The sequence below is a fragment of the Dama dama genome, chromosome 4, assembly GCF_033118175.1.
Source record: "Dama dama isolate Ldn47 chromosome 4, ASM3311817v1, whole genome shotgun sequence".
Taxonomy (NCBI): Eukaryota; Metazoa; Chordata; class Mammalia; order Artiodactyla; family Cervidae; genus Dama; species Dama dama.
Genome location: NC_083684.1, coordinates 68,875,072 through 68,892,991, shown reverse-complemented (window position 1 = coordinate 68,892,991; position 17,920 = coordinate 68,875,072). Strand labels below are relative to the sequence as shown.

The 17,920-nt window shown below is 56.0% G+C and overlaps 1 protein-coding gene across 1 annotated transcript; it reads right to left on the bottom strand.

Annotated features, from left to right (window-relative positions):
• Positions 1-5,548: 5,548 nt before the first annotated feature.
• Positions 5,549-17,352, bottom strand: SHISA7 (shisa family member 7). Its single transcript, XM_061140266.1, has 6 exons — positions 17,201-17,352; positions 15,526-16,256; positions 13,762-13,916; positions 12,273-12,338; positions 11,696-11,845; positions 5,549-10,007 (listed from the first exon to the last, which is right to left on the bottom strand). Exons 2-6 carry the CDS (start codon positions 16,203-16,205, stop codon positions 9,364-9,366), a joined length of 1,695 nt encoding a protein of 564 aa, XP_060996249.1. The 5' UTR covers positions 16,206-16,256; positions 17,201-17,352; the 3' UTR covers positions 5,549-9,363.
• Positions 17,353-17,920: the final 568 nt, after the last annotated feature.

The following is a 17,920-nucleotide window of genomic DNA, read 5'->3' as shown; positions in this document are numbered from 1 at the left end:
CTCTAATGGCAGAAGGCAAAGAGGAACTAAAGGGCCTCTTGATGAGGGTGAAAGAGGAGAGTGAAAAAGCTGACTTAAAAAACTCAACATTCAAAAAACTAAGATCATGGCATCTGGTCCCATCACGTCATGGCAAATAGGTGGGGAAACAATGGAAACTGACAGATTTTATTTTCGTGGGCTCCAAAATCACGGGATGGTGACTGCAGCCATGAAATTAAAAGGCGCTTGCTCCTTGGAAGAAAAGCTATGACAAACCTAGACAGTATATTAAAAAGCAGAGACATCACTTTGCTGTTAAAGGTCCCTATACTCAAAGCTATGGTTTTTCCAGTAGTCATGTACATATGTGAGAGTTGGATCATAAAGAAGGCTGAGTGCCACATAATTGCTGCTTTGGAATTGTGCTGGAGAAGACTCTTGAAAGTCTTTTGGACAGCAAAGAGATCAAACCAGTCAATCCTGAAGGAAATCAACCCTGAATATTCATTGTAAAGACTGATGCTGAAGCTGAAGCTCTGATCCCTTTGGCCACCAGATGTGAAGAGCTGACCATTGGAAAAGACCCTGATGCTGGGCAGGAGGAGAAGGGGGTGACAACAGAGGGTGAGATGGTTGGGCGGCATCACCGACTGAGTGGACATGAGCCTGAGCAAACTCGGGGAGATAGTGAAGGACAGGGAAGCCTGGAGTGCTGCAGACCATGGAGCCCCAGTCAGACCCTACTTAGTGACTGGACAACACTGCCTGCAATGGATCATGTGCGCCCTCTAGTGACAGTGGCAGTGAACCGCATCGCCTCTCATTTTGCTCCAAAACCCCAGACTGCAGGGCTGACTTCGCCTTGGATAAAAACGTAGTTTAGCCACCAGAGGCTCCCTTAAATGGCTGTAAAACTGACTTCTCTGATGCACTGCAAGATTAAATAGAACAATGCCTGATGCTGGTGACTGTGGGAGCAAATGAACATTCTCAGATACATGGACTTGGCAAGGCTCTTGAAACTGCATCTTGGCATCATGTAGCAAAAGTCTTAAAAACATACCTCCCTCCAAACTAGAAGTTCACCCTCCTAGGAGCTCATCCCAGGGAAAACTAAGTAAATGCTCCATGTGGTGTGCAAAAGCATATTCCTCAAAGTATTGTTTTTCATAGTGGAAAATGGGGAAACCCCAGATGTCTACTGGTAGGGACTGAAATAAAAATTATGCTGCTCCTTGGACTCTAAAACTCGTGAAAGATACTGAGAAGCTGTTCAAGTCTCGAGAGACACAATAACTACATACAACACCTAATCCCAGAGTACCAGGGGCTGAAAAGAGAATTGCTCCAAAGGACAGTATTAGGACAGTTGGTGAAACTTGAACATGGACTTCATCAATGTTAAGTCCTTGATTGTTGATAACTATACTGTGACTCTGTAAGAGAATGTCTGTGTTTTTCAGAAATGTTCCTCAGGGGCTGCTGACTCTCAACTGTCTTAAAAAAATATTTATATGGGAAGAAAACTGGAAAGCAGTGTGATGAAATGCTAACGATTGGTGAATTGACAAAAGCTGTGCAGGAGTTCTTGGGCTTATTCTTGTAATTCATGCATGAAACTTTGAAAATATACAGTTAAAAAGACACAAAAATAAAAAGAGGCATGTGCACACAGCATCTGGTATAGATATCAGAAGTCCACAAGCCTACCCCGTCAAACGCAGCTTAAGAATACCTGCTCAGAGGCTGAACTTTTTTTAATCAACACAGTGAAGTTGCAAATTGAGCAAGTGTTAGGTTATAAAGACAAAACTCTTGTGCCAGATCTTGTCCTTGACTTGCCCAACCAAAGCACGGGACATGTGGATCAGATTACTTTCTTGGTTGAACAGAAATGAAGTAGTTGACAGGCACATAGAGGTCATGTTGAATGAAAAATAGGTAACATTTAAGCCCTGGCATTACAACTGCATGGGAAGGGAATGAGACTCCTATTTCCCATATCACCCTCACTCCTGGGCATCTATCTACTTAGGGCAATGGCAGCCAAATTTGGCACTGTTGACATTCAGATTTAAACTTTTTCTAAATTTGAAAATATAAAAAAAAATTTAAATAATTAAAAAAATAAATTTAAACTTTTTAAAAACTAGGTTGAAAAAAGTAAAAATGAAAGTGTTAGTTGCTCAGTTGTGAGCAACTCTTTGTGACCCCATGGACTGTAGCCTGCCAGGCTCCTCTGTCTATGATATTCTCCAGGCAAGAATCGTGGAATGGGTAGCCATTCCCTTCCTTCTCCAGGGGATCTTCCCAACCCAAGGACTGAACCCTGGTCTACTGCATTGCAGGTGGTTCTTTACCATCTGAGCCACCAGGGAAGCCCAAAGTTAGGTTACACAACTACAGAAAAGTCACAAGTGCAAGTCAGCCAGTCAGTTCAGCCGCTCAGACATGTCCGACTCTCTGTGACCCCATGGACTGCAGCACGCCAGGCCTGCCTGTCCATCACCAACTCCCGGAGCTTGCTCAAACTCATGTCCATCGAGTCGGTGATGCCATCCAGCCATCTCATCCTCTGTCATCCCCTTCTCGTCCCGCCTTCAATCTTTCCCAGCATCAGGGTCTTTTCCAGTGAGTCAGTTCTTCGCATCAGGTGGCCAAAGTATTGGAGTTTCAGCTCAGCGTCAGTCCTTCCAATGAACACCCAGGACTGATTTCCTTTAGGATGGACTGATTGGATCTCCTTGCAGTCCAAGGGACTCTCAAGAGTCTTCTCCAACACCACAGGTCAAAAGCATCAATTCTTCAGTGCTCAGCTTTCTTTATGGTCCAGCTCTCACATCCATACACGACTACTGGAAAAAACATAGCTTTGACTAGATGGATCTTTGTTGGCAAAGTAATGTGTCTGTTTTTTAATATGCTGTCTAGGTTTGTCATAGCTTTTCTTCCAAGGAGCAAGCATCTTTTAGTTTCATGGCTGCAGTCATCATCTGCAGTGATTTTGGAGCCCAAGAAGAAAAAAATCTGTCACTGTTTCCATTGTTTCCCCATCTATTTGCCATCAAGTGATGGGATCGGATGCCATGATCTTAGTTTTCTGAATGTTGAGTTTTAAGCCAGCTTTTTCACTCTCCTCTTTAGCTTTCATCAAGAGGCTCTTCAGTTCCTCTTCACTTTCAGCCATAACGGTGGTGTCATCTGTATATCTGAGGATATTGATGTTTCTCCTGACAACCTTGATTCTGGCTTGTGCTTCATCCAGCCTGGCATTTTGCATGATGTGCTCTGCATATAAGTTAAATAAGCAGGGTGACATTATACAGCCTTGACATACTCCTTTCCCAATTTGAAACCAGTCAGTTGTTCCATGTCGAGTTCTAACTGTTGCTTCTTGACCTGCATACAGGTTTCTCAGGAGGCAGGTAAGATACAAGTGCAAGAGAGTTCAGCAAATGGCCCGCAGCCATCCAGTTCCCTTCTCCACCGGCAAGGTGCATCAACCAGAATAGGCTGCAGTGTCCCACAGTAGCAGTTAGCAGCCCCAGAGCCCCAGGTGCTAAAGCAACATGGTTTGTTTATATCTGGCGTGTCTAACAACGTCTGGGAGGCAGGGAAGTACTGTCCTAGTCTGTGCCCAGGAGGAGACCCTCTGAGTGCTCAGTGATCCCATACTTAGAGGCAGTGTATCACCATCCTCCCTCTCCTCTCACCCCACCCTCCAATTTCCTGTAGACAAAGCCTCCAACACAAAGAATAGATGGACGCACAACCCTGACATGCGCCAGGAGGGGGCATTTTACCAGTGAGCCAACATCAGTATTTGAAGGCATTACCCCCTTCCCCTCCCATTAATCTAGAGTCAAACAAATGGACCCAAGCAGGTGAAATCTAGTTGGTGGTGAACATGTCACGGAAGGGGAGGAGTCTTTCTCAACTGCAGGTCACACTCTGTCTCCCAGCTAGCCCTTCCCTGCAAGGATGGTAAGGTTTCATGTGTCAACTTGGCTAGGTGACAGGGCCTGGTTGGTGGTGTAAACACAGCCCTCGTATTGCTGTGAAGGTATTCTGTGGACACCTACAGTCAGCTGACTTTGAGTAAAGGAGGTTATCCTAGATCTTATGGTGGGCCACATCCAATCAGTCAAAGGCCTTAGAGCAAAAAACTAAGGTTTCCTGGAAAAGAACGAATCCTGCCTCAAGACTGCACCCTAGAAGGCCTGCCTGAGTTTCTGAAATACCTTACAGACTGAATTTGCCAGCCCCCACAGGAAATGCAGGAGAAACAGTTTCGATCCCCTGGTCAGGGAAGATCCCCTGGAAGAGGGCATGGCAACTCACTCCAGTATTCTTGCCTGGAGAATCCCATGGACAGAGAGGAGCCTGATGGGCTATAGTCCTTGGGGTCGTAAACAGTCAGACACTGCTAAAGCGACTGAGCACGCATAGTCACACAGGCCAGTTCCTTAACAGAAACACACACACACACACACACTGGTTCTGTTTCTCTGCAGTACCCTGACTGATACAGAATAAAATCTAATATTTGAGAGGCAAACACTTAAATGCACTAGGGAGGAAGGGGTTTTCTTAGTGATAAAACTGATACTGGAATGCCCTGCACACACAACCCAGAGAGACGAGCAAACTCACGCTTTGATGTAATGAGAGCCGGCAGTTGATAAACAAGCGTTTAGATGCTCCTGGGGTAGGCTGTCCTAAAGTTCATAAAACCCTGCCTTCGGGGCACCTCCTGAGACAGAAGGAGGGAACAGTTTTGTCTTCATTATGCATATATGTTAATGCACTGGGTGGGAAGAGAGAGGTGTGGAAAATGCTTTCTGGTTATCATAAAAACTGACAGACTGTATTCTGTCACACGTCCTGTTATGGCTTGAATTTTGTCCCCTCCTCCCGCCAAAAAAAAAAAAAAGTGTTTTAAGTCCTAACCTCCAGGACCTGTGAATATGGCCTTGTTTGGAACTAGGGGTCTTTGCACGGAGAATCATTGGGGTGAGCCCTAATCCGTCATAACCAGTGTGTGTCCTTATGAAGTGTGCCGTTTCGCCAAGGAGATGGGCATACAGAGGGAAGACGATGTGTTGAGTGGCAGCACTGCCCGCAAGCCCCCAGAAGCTGGAGTGGGCCGGCACGGGCAGATCCTCCCACCCAGCCTCAGGAGGAGCGAGCGGGTCCTACCCACACCTCCCTCTCAGACCTGCGGCCTCCAGCAGCTCGGGGAGAGAATGCGCTTCTGTTTAAGCTGCCCCGAGTGTGGTACTATGTTCCCACTGCCTAGGGAAACTGACACAGCAGCCCCCCGCCCCCAGAGTCAAGACACGTAGGAAGAAATCCAGGATTTAAAAGCACCTAGAAGGGCAGCCCCAGGCCTGACTCCTGACCACCCAGCTGCAAAGACACTTAGACGCTCACCCTGCCTCGGCCATAGCACTCCCCAGTGACCTGCACATGCGGAGGTGGAAGCCCGTCCTTTCCCCACAGTAAACCTGAGGCTGGGGATCAGGAAAACATCTGTTTATTTAAAAAAAGAGAAAATACCAAGTGGAGCTTGGCTGGCTGTCCTCACCAAGGAGCTGGGGCAAGAGTCCGGTGTTGGGTGGAGGAGTAGGGTGGGGAGGGGTAAGGAAGCAGGCAGAGCTGCGGAAGGTCTTTTGGTCCAGAATGGATTATCTTCTCTCCATACTGCCCTCCACTGTCCCCTCACTGGAATGTGTGTGTGTGTGTGTGTGTGTGTGTGTGTATACACACACGTGCGCGCACAAGCCTGTATGATGTACAAGGCGGCAGGGCAGGGGGGAGACTCGGATGGCGAGGTCTCAGCTCTGGAAGCATAAAGGGGGTCTTGGCAGGACAGGCTCACTTCCTCACCCACCTCGAGACCTCTCCCCACTATGGCTTATTTGAAATAAGAGGTCAAGGCCCCAGGGTCAGGCAGCCTGTGTCGAGTGAGTGATGTGTGGTGGGCGGCGGGGGGCGAGAAGCCTGGAATCCAGGCCAGGAAAGAGCAAGTGGAAGGGGAGGGGGTGAAGAGAAGATGAGAGGCCCCAAACCCTGCAGATGTGGGGCCTGGAGAAGGCTGAGTGCTCCTTGGGGGTGGTGAGTGGAGGGGCGGGGCTCTGGGGGAGCTCAAGCCGGCTCCTTTTGGGGGAAGTCACAGTCTGCCATAGGGACCCTGGGCGTGTTGAGGCCCTTGCAGGGAGCAGCTGCAAGCAGGGGGCTGAAATACTGCCACTGAGGCCCTGGTAGACTGGGGGTAGCCCCTCAGTGTCCTGTGTGGTGGGAGCCGTGTTGTGTGTGCTCAGTTGCTCAGGCGTGTCCGACTCTTTGAGACCCCATGGAGTATTGCCCTCCAGGCTCCTCTGTCCATGGGGTTTCCCAGGCAAGAGCTCTGGAGGGGGTTGCCGTTTCCTCCTCCAGGGAACCATGGTGGGAGTTGAGGGCCAATTATCTGCCCCAGGCTCCTGATGAGAAGGGATGAGCTGAGGTGCCGTTATTTGTGGGGAGAGAGGAGAGGAAGGGGGGCGGCCCAGAGGAGGGAGAAGAGGCCCCCCGACCTGGCCCTCGGGGCTGGGAGAGGGGGCGTGTAGCCCTTTAAGAGTGGGGGAATGGCCGCCCCCCAAACATGGCTATGTACAAAGAGAATTTGGGGCAAATTGTGCGTTGGGTGTTGGGGACTCCCCAGAGGGTGAGGGGGCAAGGGGAGAGCAGGGCACTCATCTGCCATCCTGGGGAGGTGCAGAGCGCAGCCTGCCCCGCAGTGCTCCAGCCGTGCCCTCCCGGGATGAGGGACCAAGGCAGCGGCAGACACCACTGAAGGTCCTGGGGAGGTCAGCAGCTGTTGGCCTGGCCCCGGGTGTCTCCAGGGAGAGTTTGGCCTAGGCCCATGGCATGCGGTGCCAGGGATGGGACTGGGGCAGTGACATCACCCAAGGACTGGAAGGCCTCCCTCTGGGGATGGTAAGAGGTCTCTGTGTTGACCCTGTCACCGATCAGATGGTTGGGTGAAGGGCAGTTATCTGGAGGGACTGGTGCCCTCACCCAGGGGTGAGGGGGGACTGACCAAGGCCAAGTCTGTGGTCGGGTTGAGGCAGGCATCAGCCTGAGTCAGGAGCAAGGCAGTGACATCACCAAGAAGGGCTGGAGTAGGATGATGTCATCAGAGGGAGCCCCACCCCACGCTCTTTTTGAGGGAATGGGAAAAGAATATGTATTGTGCTGGTTCCGCTAAAGGGAACGACTGTAGGTGACCCCACAAGACAATTGAAATATAGCTGTCCGAGTACTTGGCTCCCAAGGGGATGGATCTTGGAAGGTGATGGTGCATGGTTGACGTGGTTCCTGATAAATGACATCATTGGGTGTCCTGGATCCTGGGAGATGATGATGTCACAGTTATGGTGGATCCCAGTGGATGACGGTACCAAGGTTGAAGTGGATCCCAGGAGATGATGATGTTGGATGTCATGGGTCCCGAGACACCATTGACTCTCATGGATGCTGGGGGCTGGTGACATCATGGCTGAATTGGATCCTGGGAGGTGATGACACCATGGCTAAGGTGATGACACCATTGGATCCTGGGGCATGAAGACATCATGGTTGGAGTGGATCCTGGGAGATGATGACAGCACAACTGTGGGGGTCTGTGGGGAACTGGGGCATCATCAGTCCTAGTGGATCCTGGTAGAAGATGTCACCATCGGCCATACTGGGTTCTGGAAGGTGATGACATCAACGGGTCATGGTGGGTTCTGGGGGATGATGACATCATCAGCTGTGGTGAATCCTGGGAGATGAATATGCCGTAGATCATAGGGAACCCTGGGAAATGACATCATCATCAGGCATGGTTACCACGGGACCCCAGGTGCAGTGCTGCCATGAGTGGTGGAAGTCTTGTGGTGCCGATGACATCAATAGCAGGCACACCCCACCCCCACCCCAGCAGGAGGCCAGGACTTTGTATGCGGAGGTGATGATGTCTGTAGCTGTGGCAGAGAGGCATGGGGCTGCCTGAGAGTCCCCAGGACTCCAGGAGCAGTGGAGCGGCCTCCTTGGGAGCAGAAGCCAGTCTGGGGGTGCGTGCTGTACTCCGGGAGTCACCAGGAGGTGACATCCCTGCATGGGGGGAGGACCCATGGCCCAGCCTCACTTGAGGGGAGGGTCTGGTGGAAATCCCTCACGACTTGTCCCCGGGGTCAGGGGAGAGAGCAACCAAGCTAAGTCATGGTGGGGCAAGGCAGAAACTCTGGTGACACCGTCACAAGGAATGGCCTTCCAGAGCAGGCAGTGTCTCCGGTGGTGACATCACAGCTCCGGCGCGCCAGGGGTGGGTTGTCACCTCTGGCTGCAGCTTCCCCACAGGGCAGCTGCCCAGCAATGATGCCCGGGGTAGCATCTCAGGACCGGGCCCTTCGTTGGCGGCCCCCAGCTTAGCCACGGGCTCTGGGGGGCCCGCCTGTGGGTGCTGGGCAATCGCAGTGGATGTGTCTCATGGGGATACAGTCTCTGTGCAGGCAGAGCCAGTGCTGCAGTGCAGAAGGGCCTCACCCCGGAGAGGGCCCCAGAGCGGGCTGCCCTCTCCAGGAATGACATCACAGGGCAAGCCAGCTCCTCTGGCGACGGTGTCACAGGAAGGAAGTGAGCCCCCGTGGTGACGTCCTAGAAAGGAGGCCTTGTGTCTCGTGAGGACGTGGCTGGCAAGGCGCTTTCCCCTGTGGCTCGTCCCGGGAAGATGGCTTTGTCTGCAGGCACGGCTTCATAGACAGAGGCATCTTCTTTGGAAGGAAATATTTTCCTGGTGACGATGATGTCCACAGAGACCTTTTGGTGCCAGAGACGACATCAGAGGGTGAGACTTATCTGTGCAGTGACATCACAGGAGGGCTCCTGGTCTCTTGGGATGATGTCATGGGACAAGGCATTGTTCCTCTTACAACGTCACCGGAGGGAGGTCTTCGTGATGACACCGTGGAGCACAGACATGGCCTCCAGCGATGACTGTAGTGGGCCTGTTCCTCTGCGATGACCTCATGGGAAGCAGGGTTTGTCCCTGTGATGAACACAGACATTTTTGCTACTGATGACCTCACATACAGGCCTCTTCCTCTGTGATGACGTCATGGGAAGGAGGCCCTGCCTCAGATTGTGACGTAGGAGGAGGATCTTATCTGCTGTGACATTGCAGAAGGAAACTTTTTCTCTCATGAGGATTTCGTCCAAAACCGTGTCCTTGGAGGTAGCCCTCCTGGCCCCCGCAGGTCTGGATTCCAGTCCCCCCAGCCAGGTGTGGCGGGGGGTGCAGGCTGGGATGGGGGCCCCAGGCCACAGCGCCCCAGCCCCCGGCCCGGCCTCGGACGCTCAGACAGTCACCTCGTTCTTGCTGGCCGTGCGGAGGTGTTGGGGCAGGTGATGGCCGGGGATGAACTGCAGCTGCTCCAGCGTGCCCTGGCGCTGGAAGGGTGGCCTGCGGGCCAGCGTGCCCCCACCCCCGCCGGTGTCTGACATCCAGGCAGGCTGTGGCGAGCCGTGCAGGGCGTGGTGGTGGTGCGCGTGCAGGCCGGGCGGTGGTGGCAGGCCGTGCAGCGGCGTGGGGGGGCCCCCGGGCCCCAGCAGCAGGTTGGAGTGCGAGGCGGCCAAGCTGGCACGCGCGGCGGGCTCCGGGGGCAGCGCGGGGCTGCGCGGGGGTGACAGGAGGTGCTCGCGGCTCTGGCGCAGGGCCTCGGGCGACGACAGGAGCAGGTGCTCCTGGGACACGAGGCGTGCGCGCGGCAGCGTGAACTCATAGCGCGACTGGCCCCCGTCGCCCAGCAGGTGCTCCTGGGACATGACGCGCCGCGGGTGGGGCGCAGGGGCCAGGCCCAGCTCCTCGGGGCCGCCCCAGGCATCCATGCGGTAGCCACCCCCCGTGCCGGGTCGCCGCAGCGCGTGCAGGGGCAGCGTCCCACGGGGCACCTCTGCCAGGTGCCGGCGCTTCAGGTAGGCTTCGTCCAGGTCCTTCTCGGCTGCGGGAGAAGGGGTAAACCACAGAGCTGGGGCCCCAGCCGGCCCAGAAGCTGCCCACCTCCCAGGGCCAACCCTCTGCCTCTCCTTGCACTGGGCTTCCGCCCTGGAGAATTCCAGACATCACCGGGAACTTCCTGGGCATTAGCCTGGGCAGGGGCATGGTTTTAACCAGTGGGAACAGTCAGGCTAGAAGAATGCATGTTCCCAGGCCCAGCTTGTGGTGATGGGGTCATAGATGAGGAGGGGTGTTGTTTTTTAAATCACTTGGGAATATCCTTTTTTGTGTGTGTAGAACCCAGCTCTTGCTTTTTGAGGAAACTTCCTTCTCTTTCATCCTGTAGAAAGTATTTTTCCATTCGACCCATTCGTGGATTGTAAAGTCAGTGTTGTGGGTAGAGACAGTATTTTGCAAAATGAAATAAGATAGAAAATTATTAGAAAGTTTCCCACAATAAGAGATAAGAAAAAAGTGAAGTTGGCCAGTCATGTCCGACTCTTTGCAATCCCATGGACTGTAGCACACAAGGCTCCTCAATCCATGGAATTTTCCAGGCAAGAGTACTGGAGTGGGTTGCCATTTCCTTCTCCAGTGGATCTTCCCAACCCAGGGATCGAACCCAGGTCTCCCACCCTGCAGGCAGACGCTTTACCGTCTGAGCCACCAGGGAAGCCCATCAAGAGAATAAGGGTGAGTACCATTCATATGATTTTTGTTTCAGCTGTGTGTGTTATTGAAATATCAGTGGTTGAAGTGACATAATATCTGGGATTTGTTTTGAAATAATCCACCAAAAGATGGGGTGGGGGAAGGAGGGAATAAGAAAATGTTAAAGCTGGGTGATAGGAACCTAGGGGTTCATTTTACAGTTTGTCTGCTCTTGAACGTGTTTAAAAATGTCCACAATAGCAAGTTTCAAAACTTGGCTGTAATTAAAAAATTGCCGGTGTACGTAGGTTTTATGAGACACAGTATAAAAACCCTTTCTGACTGTGAATCTCAGTTTAAAATGTGTGACGCCTCCTCCACTACCAGGAATGTCCAATCAGAGTCATGGTGATTGGTTCTGGGGCAAGCTCATGACCCTTTCTTGGTCAGTGGGGTTCAGGCTTGGGATTTTTGCTGCAATCACTGGGAGATACTCTTCTGGTAAGAACTGCCCTGAAGATTCTCTCAGGGCAGTCTTTGCCATCACAGGGGGAGATTCTTTCTGAAAATGAAGCCAGCCCACTGTTCAGAGGAGCTGAGAGACGTGGAATCCTGGTGCTAGCTCTTCAGCACCTGGGTTCAGCCACACCTGAAGCTTGCCGCACACAGAATTTGCCTTATCAAGCCAATGTAGTTGCCTTTTTTGTTTTTTTTTTTAAGTTCTGTTTCAGCATAGTTACCTTTTTTTTTTTTTTAATTGTGTTCCTATTAATTGCAAACACAAGTCCTGATGAATGCAATAGATCTTGCGGGGAGGACCATGGATTTGCATTTATGAAAAGCACCCCAAGTAGTTCATTGCGATGCAGAATGACCTTGGGTCTTTCTGGAAGCCCACTTGGAGGAAAAAAAACCCTAAGCGGGGAATCGAGAGCTTGAGAAGGCGCTCGGGCCACTGTCCAGGGTCCTGAACCCAGGCCCTGCCCCCGGCCCGCCGCCCAAGCAGCCCACCACCACCACCACCCCCTCCCCGGGACTCACCGAGCCTCTTGAGAGAGGAGTAGCGGTTGAGCTCCGATTTCACTGCGGCCTCGTAGGACGGGGGCAGGTGCGAGAGGTTGTGGAAGGACCGCGAGCAGGATAGCGTGGAGTAGCGCAAGGACGGGCTGGGCGGCGGGATGGCCCGCCAGTCTGGGGCAGAGGGCACGGCCGGGGTCAGTCCGGGCCAGTCTGGGGCAGAGGGCACGGCCGGGGTCAGTCCGGGCCTGCTCCCTCGGACCCCGCGGTTCCGTCCCCCGCCCCCTTGGAGTTTTAGCAGCCTGGGGTTCCAGCCTCTCAAAGCTGCAGCAGTCCAAGCTCCCTCTGCTCACTCCCCCCCACGACCCCTCGGGAGCTCCTGGCCGGGGAAGGAGCAGAAGGCACATCCGGCACGTCCTCTGTGCCCCGCCCCAAGCAGGAGGGGCGCGCTCCAGGCCGCTTCCCGCGGACCGCTCCTGGGTTACCCGACTGGTCCATGAGGACACGCTCCCAAGGCCTCACCCCTGCCCTATCAGGGTACCTGGCTCCGACTCAGTGCCAGGTGAGGAGGGAAGGAGCCCTGCCCGCCCTGGGTGCGTACCCAGCGTGGCAGCGTGGTGTTTGGGGCTGTTGACGTTGAGGTGCAGGTAGTTGTGGTGCAGGTTATCTGTGGGGACCAAGAGGGGAGGGCGTCACTGCCGCTGCCGGCGCCCAGCTGGCGCCCCGTCCTGGTCCGTGCGGAGGGCTCCCTGCTCGCGTCTTCCTGGCCCCCAGCTCTGCAATCTTTGCCCTGACTTCCTTCTCCCTCCTGGATCGTCAAACCAGCCTTCAGCCCAGCTCCAAGACCAGCCTCTCCGCGGTGCTACACACACACACACACACACAGACACACACACAGACACACCCCTCTGTTGCTCGAAACCCTCCGCCGGTCTCACCATCACCGATGGGACACAGTCTAAGCTGGGGGCGGCCTCTGAGGCCTTCCGACCTGCCCCCAGTCTCATCTTTCACCCCTCCCCTCAAGCCCTGCTTCCCTCTGATGCCCAGTGGTCGAGCTCAGTTCTGCCACAGGGCCTCTGCACGGGCTGTTCCGCTGTTCTCCGCGCGTTGAACCCCTTCCTCCCCTGCTTTGCCTGAAGACCTCCTCCCTGCTCATCCCTCCAGATCCAGGTCAAATGTCTCTTCTTCATCACTAGTATTCAAAGCCCTCTCCTCTACTGCGTTCCTGACCTCAGATCAGTCCGCGTCCTTTACTGCCTGGACCTGCGTCCCAGCCTCCTCCGGATCCTTCCTCCTCTCATTTCTTTCCCTGCACACGGGTTCCATAGTCCTGCCCACTCGAGGCTCTGCCCCTCTCCGGCTCTAAACTCCTCCCTGGCTCCCCATTGCCCTCGGCACACAGAGCTACTCAGCTCGGCCTGGCACTCGGAGCCCTTCCTGAGGTGCCTGCCCACCCTCTGCCCAGCCTCAGCTCTGGGCGCCTCACAAGCTGAGCTCCCCCTGCACAAGAAACTCCCCTCCGTCCCCTGGCCACTGCCCCGAGATCTCTTTCTGAGGGCGCCTCCTCCGCCTCTTCAGACGAGACCCTCTGGCCCTCTCCCAGCCTCCTGGACCTCTCCGCCGATGCTCTGGCCACGCCCGGTAAGAACGGCGGTGACGTGAGGCGAGCCCTCCTCTGATGCTCATTTTATGGGTGAGGAAAATGAGGCCCAGAGACTGAAGCCGGTCGCCCCAGGTCACAGTGGTAGAGTTAGGATTCTAACCAGGCGTCTGGCTCCAGACATTCTAACTCAGTCGCTACCTGCGTCCTTTTGGGTCACCGGCTGCTGGGTGGTCTGACATGAGTTTCTCAGGTGCAGTGGCTTGAGAAACCGTCCACGCGCCCGCGGTGCCCACCCAGGGTGCCCACGGAAGGGCAGGGAGTGGGGCGGGCTCACTGCAGCGTCCGGAGCAGTGTCCGAACAGGGCTCCGCTGGGAAGGTTGAGGAAGGCAGAGGCCGGGGAGGTGGGGGGCGGGGCCACCGTGGGGGCGGGGCCACAGGGGTGAGGCGGGGCCGAGGGCGGCCGCAGCCCCGCCTCTCGCTCACCGAGATTGGAGGGCTTCACGGGGTTGTAGAGGTTCTTGGGCGTCCTCGGCGGCATGCTGTCGGGGCCTCCGACCCCTGGGGTTAGGGAGCTGCTTCGTGCCCGGTCTGGGCGGGCCCCTGGCCCCGCCTGATGTCTCAGAATGTCCACCAGAGCCCTGGAAGGGGCAGAGGGATGGTCAGTGGCTTGGGGGCTGCGGGTAGGGATGGAGAGAGGGAGGGCGCAGGCCTCTTTCCCCTCCCCGTCTCACCTTTGCGGGTATCTTAGTTCAGCTCGGCTTCTCGCCTTTGGCCACGCCCCTTGCTAGCGTCAGTCTGAGCGCCGCCTGCCTCAAGGTCCCTCCGACTCACTTCCCCAGTTCATCTGGACCCTACCCCTTGTGTGGTCCCTCCCACAGCGTCCTCTCTGTGGCCCTGTCCCCACCCCGAACCTGGGACCTAACTCCTGTTTCTTTCGCTGCCTTCTCCCTAGCGATAAAACCTTAGAATCACCTTTGACTCTTCTTTGTCTTTCCTCAATGGCCCTTAGTAACCCCCTGGATTCGCTCTCCAAAATATATCCCAACCATATGTCACCACCTCTGCGGCTAGCAGCCTGTCTCTCGCCATGGATCCACCTGACCTGCCCGTTTCTGCCCTTGTCCCCTGCAGTCTAAGTTCATGCACAGCCCAGGGGTCAGGTGGCTCACATGGAGCTCAGGACGCTCCAGTGGCTCCCCCGTCACACTGAGGCTGAGCCCCCCTCTGCCCGCTTCTGTCCACCTCCTCCTCATGCACTGCGCCCAGTGTCGTGGGCCTCCTCACAGTCCTCCCAACACGCCACCCCAGGGCCTTTGCACTTACGGCTTCCTCTTCCTGGAGTGCCCTTCCCATAGATACCTGCTTGGTTCTCTCTTGTCCTCCAGGTCTCTGCTCAGAGAGGCCTTTCCTGACCGCTTCACGTAAAACAGCACCTCCCCTCCCACCCACAGCTCGTCACACTGCTTTTCTTCACAGCAGTTATCAGCATCTGAAAGTACATTGCCCCTGTGCGTGGCTTCCCTGGCGGCTCGGATAGTAGAGAATCTGACTGCGATGCAGGAGACCAGGCTCGATCCCTGGGTGGGGAAGATCCCCTGGAGAAGGAAATGGCAACCCACTCCAGTGTTCTTGCCTGGAGAATCCCATGGACAGAGGAGCCTGGTGGGCTATGGTCCATGGGGTCCCAAAGAATTGGACACGTCTGAGCAACTAACACTGCTTACTCTCTTAATGATGACGGTAGCCAGCATTTATTGAGGGCTTACCATGTGCCAGGACTGGACATCAATCAACCCAGTTAATCTTCTTTGCTGTCCGAATGTGTGGGGAACAATAATTAGCCCCACTGTACAGACACAGGAAACAGGCACAGAGAGGTTAAGCAACTTTCCCGGGGTCACACAGCCTGCAGGCGGCTGACCTGGGATTAGAACTAGGTTTACTCGTCAGTGCAGGGATTTTGTCTTGTTCACCGCTGTGCCCCCAGCTCCTGGCTCACAGAAAGCGCTCAAGAAATATTTGCTGAATGAAGACCTGAGCCTACCTCGTCACTCCCTAGCCTGTCACTTAAGTCACCTGTATTCTCAGGCCTCGCCCATCTCCTCAAGGCTTCTGCGCTCCGGGAGGCTGCCTCAGCCTCTGGCCCAGCGGGCCCACCCCGCTCACTCCATGATGGCCCCGCCCCCGTTGCCCAAGCCCCGCCCCCAGGCTCCCCCTCCCCACCCCCCGGCCCCAGAGTACACACACCTGGGCACGTTGATCTCCCGGTGCGCCCTGGGCGCACGGGACGCCTTGCTGAAGGCCACTTTGGCGCCGACGCCCACGGCCAGGGCGAAGCTGATGACCCCGCACACCACGTAGGCTGTGCTGCCCCCTGGGCCCTCGCCCCCACGCCCCCCAGCGCCCCCCGCCCGGCCCCCTTCCAGCCACCCGGCCTGGCCGGGCCCAGGTCCCCCGCCCGCACCCCCAGCGCCCCCGGCGCCCCCGGCCAGCGGCGGCGGCGTGGTGGCCCAGCGCGGCGTGTCGTAGTTGGAGCAGGAGGCCTGCGCCAGGCGCATGTGGCGGTGCTCGCAGCAGAAGCGGTAGTGGCAGGTGCCGCAGCAGAAGCGGTAGGAGCCGGTGCTGCAGTTGAAGGTGGCGTCGTACTGGCCCATGACGTCGTAGTAGCCGTGGCACAGCTCAGCCGGAGGGGGCGCCCGTGCGGCAGCGCCCGCCGAGCTCGGGGTGCTGGCTCTTGTGCCGTTGGCCCCTGGGCCCGCTGCGCCCCCGCCGCCCGTCAGCGCCCCGGTCAGGCGCCGCAGGTGTGCCAGCAGGGCGGGCAGCGGACCCGGGGGCTCGGCGCTCGTGGCGTTGGACGGACGCGCCCCAGCCTGGCCGGTAGTCGAGGCCAGGAACAGGAGGGTCCAGAGGAGCAGGAGGGCCGGCATGGGGAACGCAGGAGCTCGGCCGGGGCAGCCAGGCTGGGGGGAGAATCGAGGCTGGAACGGAAGAAAGGCGCCAGAGGTGCAGAAATGTGGAGATGGTGGCGGGAAAGGATGAGGAAGGCAGCCCAAGGGAAGATAGAAGGATGGGGAGGGGGGCGGGCAGGAGCCAGGAGGCGGAAAAGGGGGGGACGTGCATGGGCCCGGGGTTGGCCAGGCCCAGGGGGCAGTGGTCGGTGATGGGGGAGCCACAGAAGAATGCCCCGATGCCACGGAAGGGGAACAGCAACGATCATGGGCAGAGAGGGTCAGAGAGTGATGAATGGGGAGGAAAGACAGGGAAAGTGGACAGGGGTGTGAAGAAATGAGAGGGGCGGACAGAAACCAGAGGAGAGATGGGATGGAGGGAGAAGAAACCAAGGAGGCAGGCGAGGGAGAGGGCGGAGGGACAGGCCAAGGGGAGACAGGGACCAAGGGCGGCAATGAGGGGGGTGCAGGGGGCGTGGGGAGACGGGGAGGAGAGAGAGATCAGAGTTGAGAATCAGAGGAAGGCCCGGGCACTGCTGACAGAGGGCGGAGTGCACTTTGTTGAGGGCCCCTCCCTGCACTGTGGGGTGTTTAGCAGCAGCTGCTGGGTGCAGCAGCGTTCACCCCCCCCCTCCCCCCGCATCGTGACAACACAGGATGCCTCCAGGCATTGCCAAGTGTTCCCCTGGGGGCACATTTGTCCCCCAGTTAGAACTGCTGGCTTAGACCCCTATGGTCCTCAGCTCCCCCAAGGCTTACTTTTCTCCTTTATTTAGGTCTGATAGTCAAGGGGTCTTGAGCCTCTGTCTCCCTTCTCTCTCTGCCCCACCCCCCACCCTTACTCCTCTCTCTCACACACACACACACACACACACACACACCCTTACCCCTGTCTCACACACACACACACACACACACACACACACACCCCACCCTTACCCCTGTCACACACACACACACACACAGAGTCTTACAATTTCAGCTCTGAAGTGTCTCCTTGCACAGTTGGCAAGTCCGAGCAGCAGTGGTTCCTCTCCCAGACCTGCCAGGTGCCTGACACTGGACACACCTAAGTCCTCACATGCCTCAGTTTCCCCATCTGTAAACTGGGGGTGAGGGTGGCTATCATTGGGTGGTTGGAAGGACGAACCCATGGCAACCCACCCAGTATTCTTGCCTGGAGAATTCCACAGACAGAGGAGCCTGGCGGGCTGCAGTCCGTGGGGTTGCAAAGAGTTGGACACGACTGAGCGACCGAGCACGCAGTCAGAGGGCTTCGGGCAGCGCCTGGCCTAGTGCAGGTGCTGTACCCCCTGGAGGGGACGCAGGATGAGAGGGGCCAGACGGACGGGACAGCCCCACCGTGTCTACAGGCCGGCAGGCGGGTTCCTGCAGCAGTGTGTACTCAGGCTGAGGGGACAGTGGTGGGTGAACTGCAGGGTTCCGCCTCTGTCTTTTATGGGGCTTGCATTCTGGCACGGAGACAAAGCCAGTACACAGACACGTATCAATGGGATACACGTTGAAAACTATTATGAAGAAACACTAAGAAATTATGAAGGAGGCCATGAAGAAATAAAAGCAGCGTGAGGAGGTGGGAGTGAGGGTGGGTGGGTGGGACTAGTTTAATAGATGTCTGTTCGCTGTTATTTTTACCCTTTGTTCCTCCCCATTGAGTGCACGTGTATCTCGGC

Coding starts and splice junctions, on each gene's coding strand:
- SHISA7 (XM_061140266.1), bottom strand. CDS start 16,205: ATGCCGGCCCTCCTGCTCCTCTGGACCCTCCTGTTCCTGGCCTCGACT. Junction 13,917..15,525: donor CGGGAGATCAACGTGCCCAG/GTGTGTGTACTC, acceptor TGCCCCTTCCAG/GGCTCTGGTGGACATTCTGA. Junction 12,339..13,761: donor CGTGAAGCCCTCCAATCTCG/GTGAGCGAGAGG, acceptor TGGTCCCCACAG/ATAACCTGCACCACAACTAC.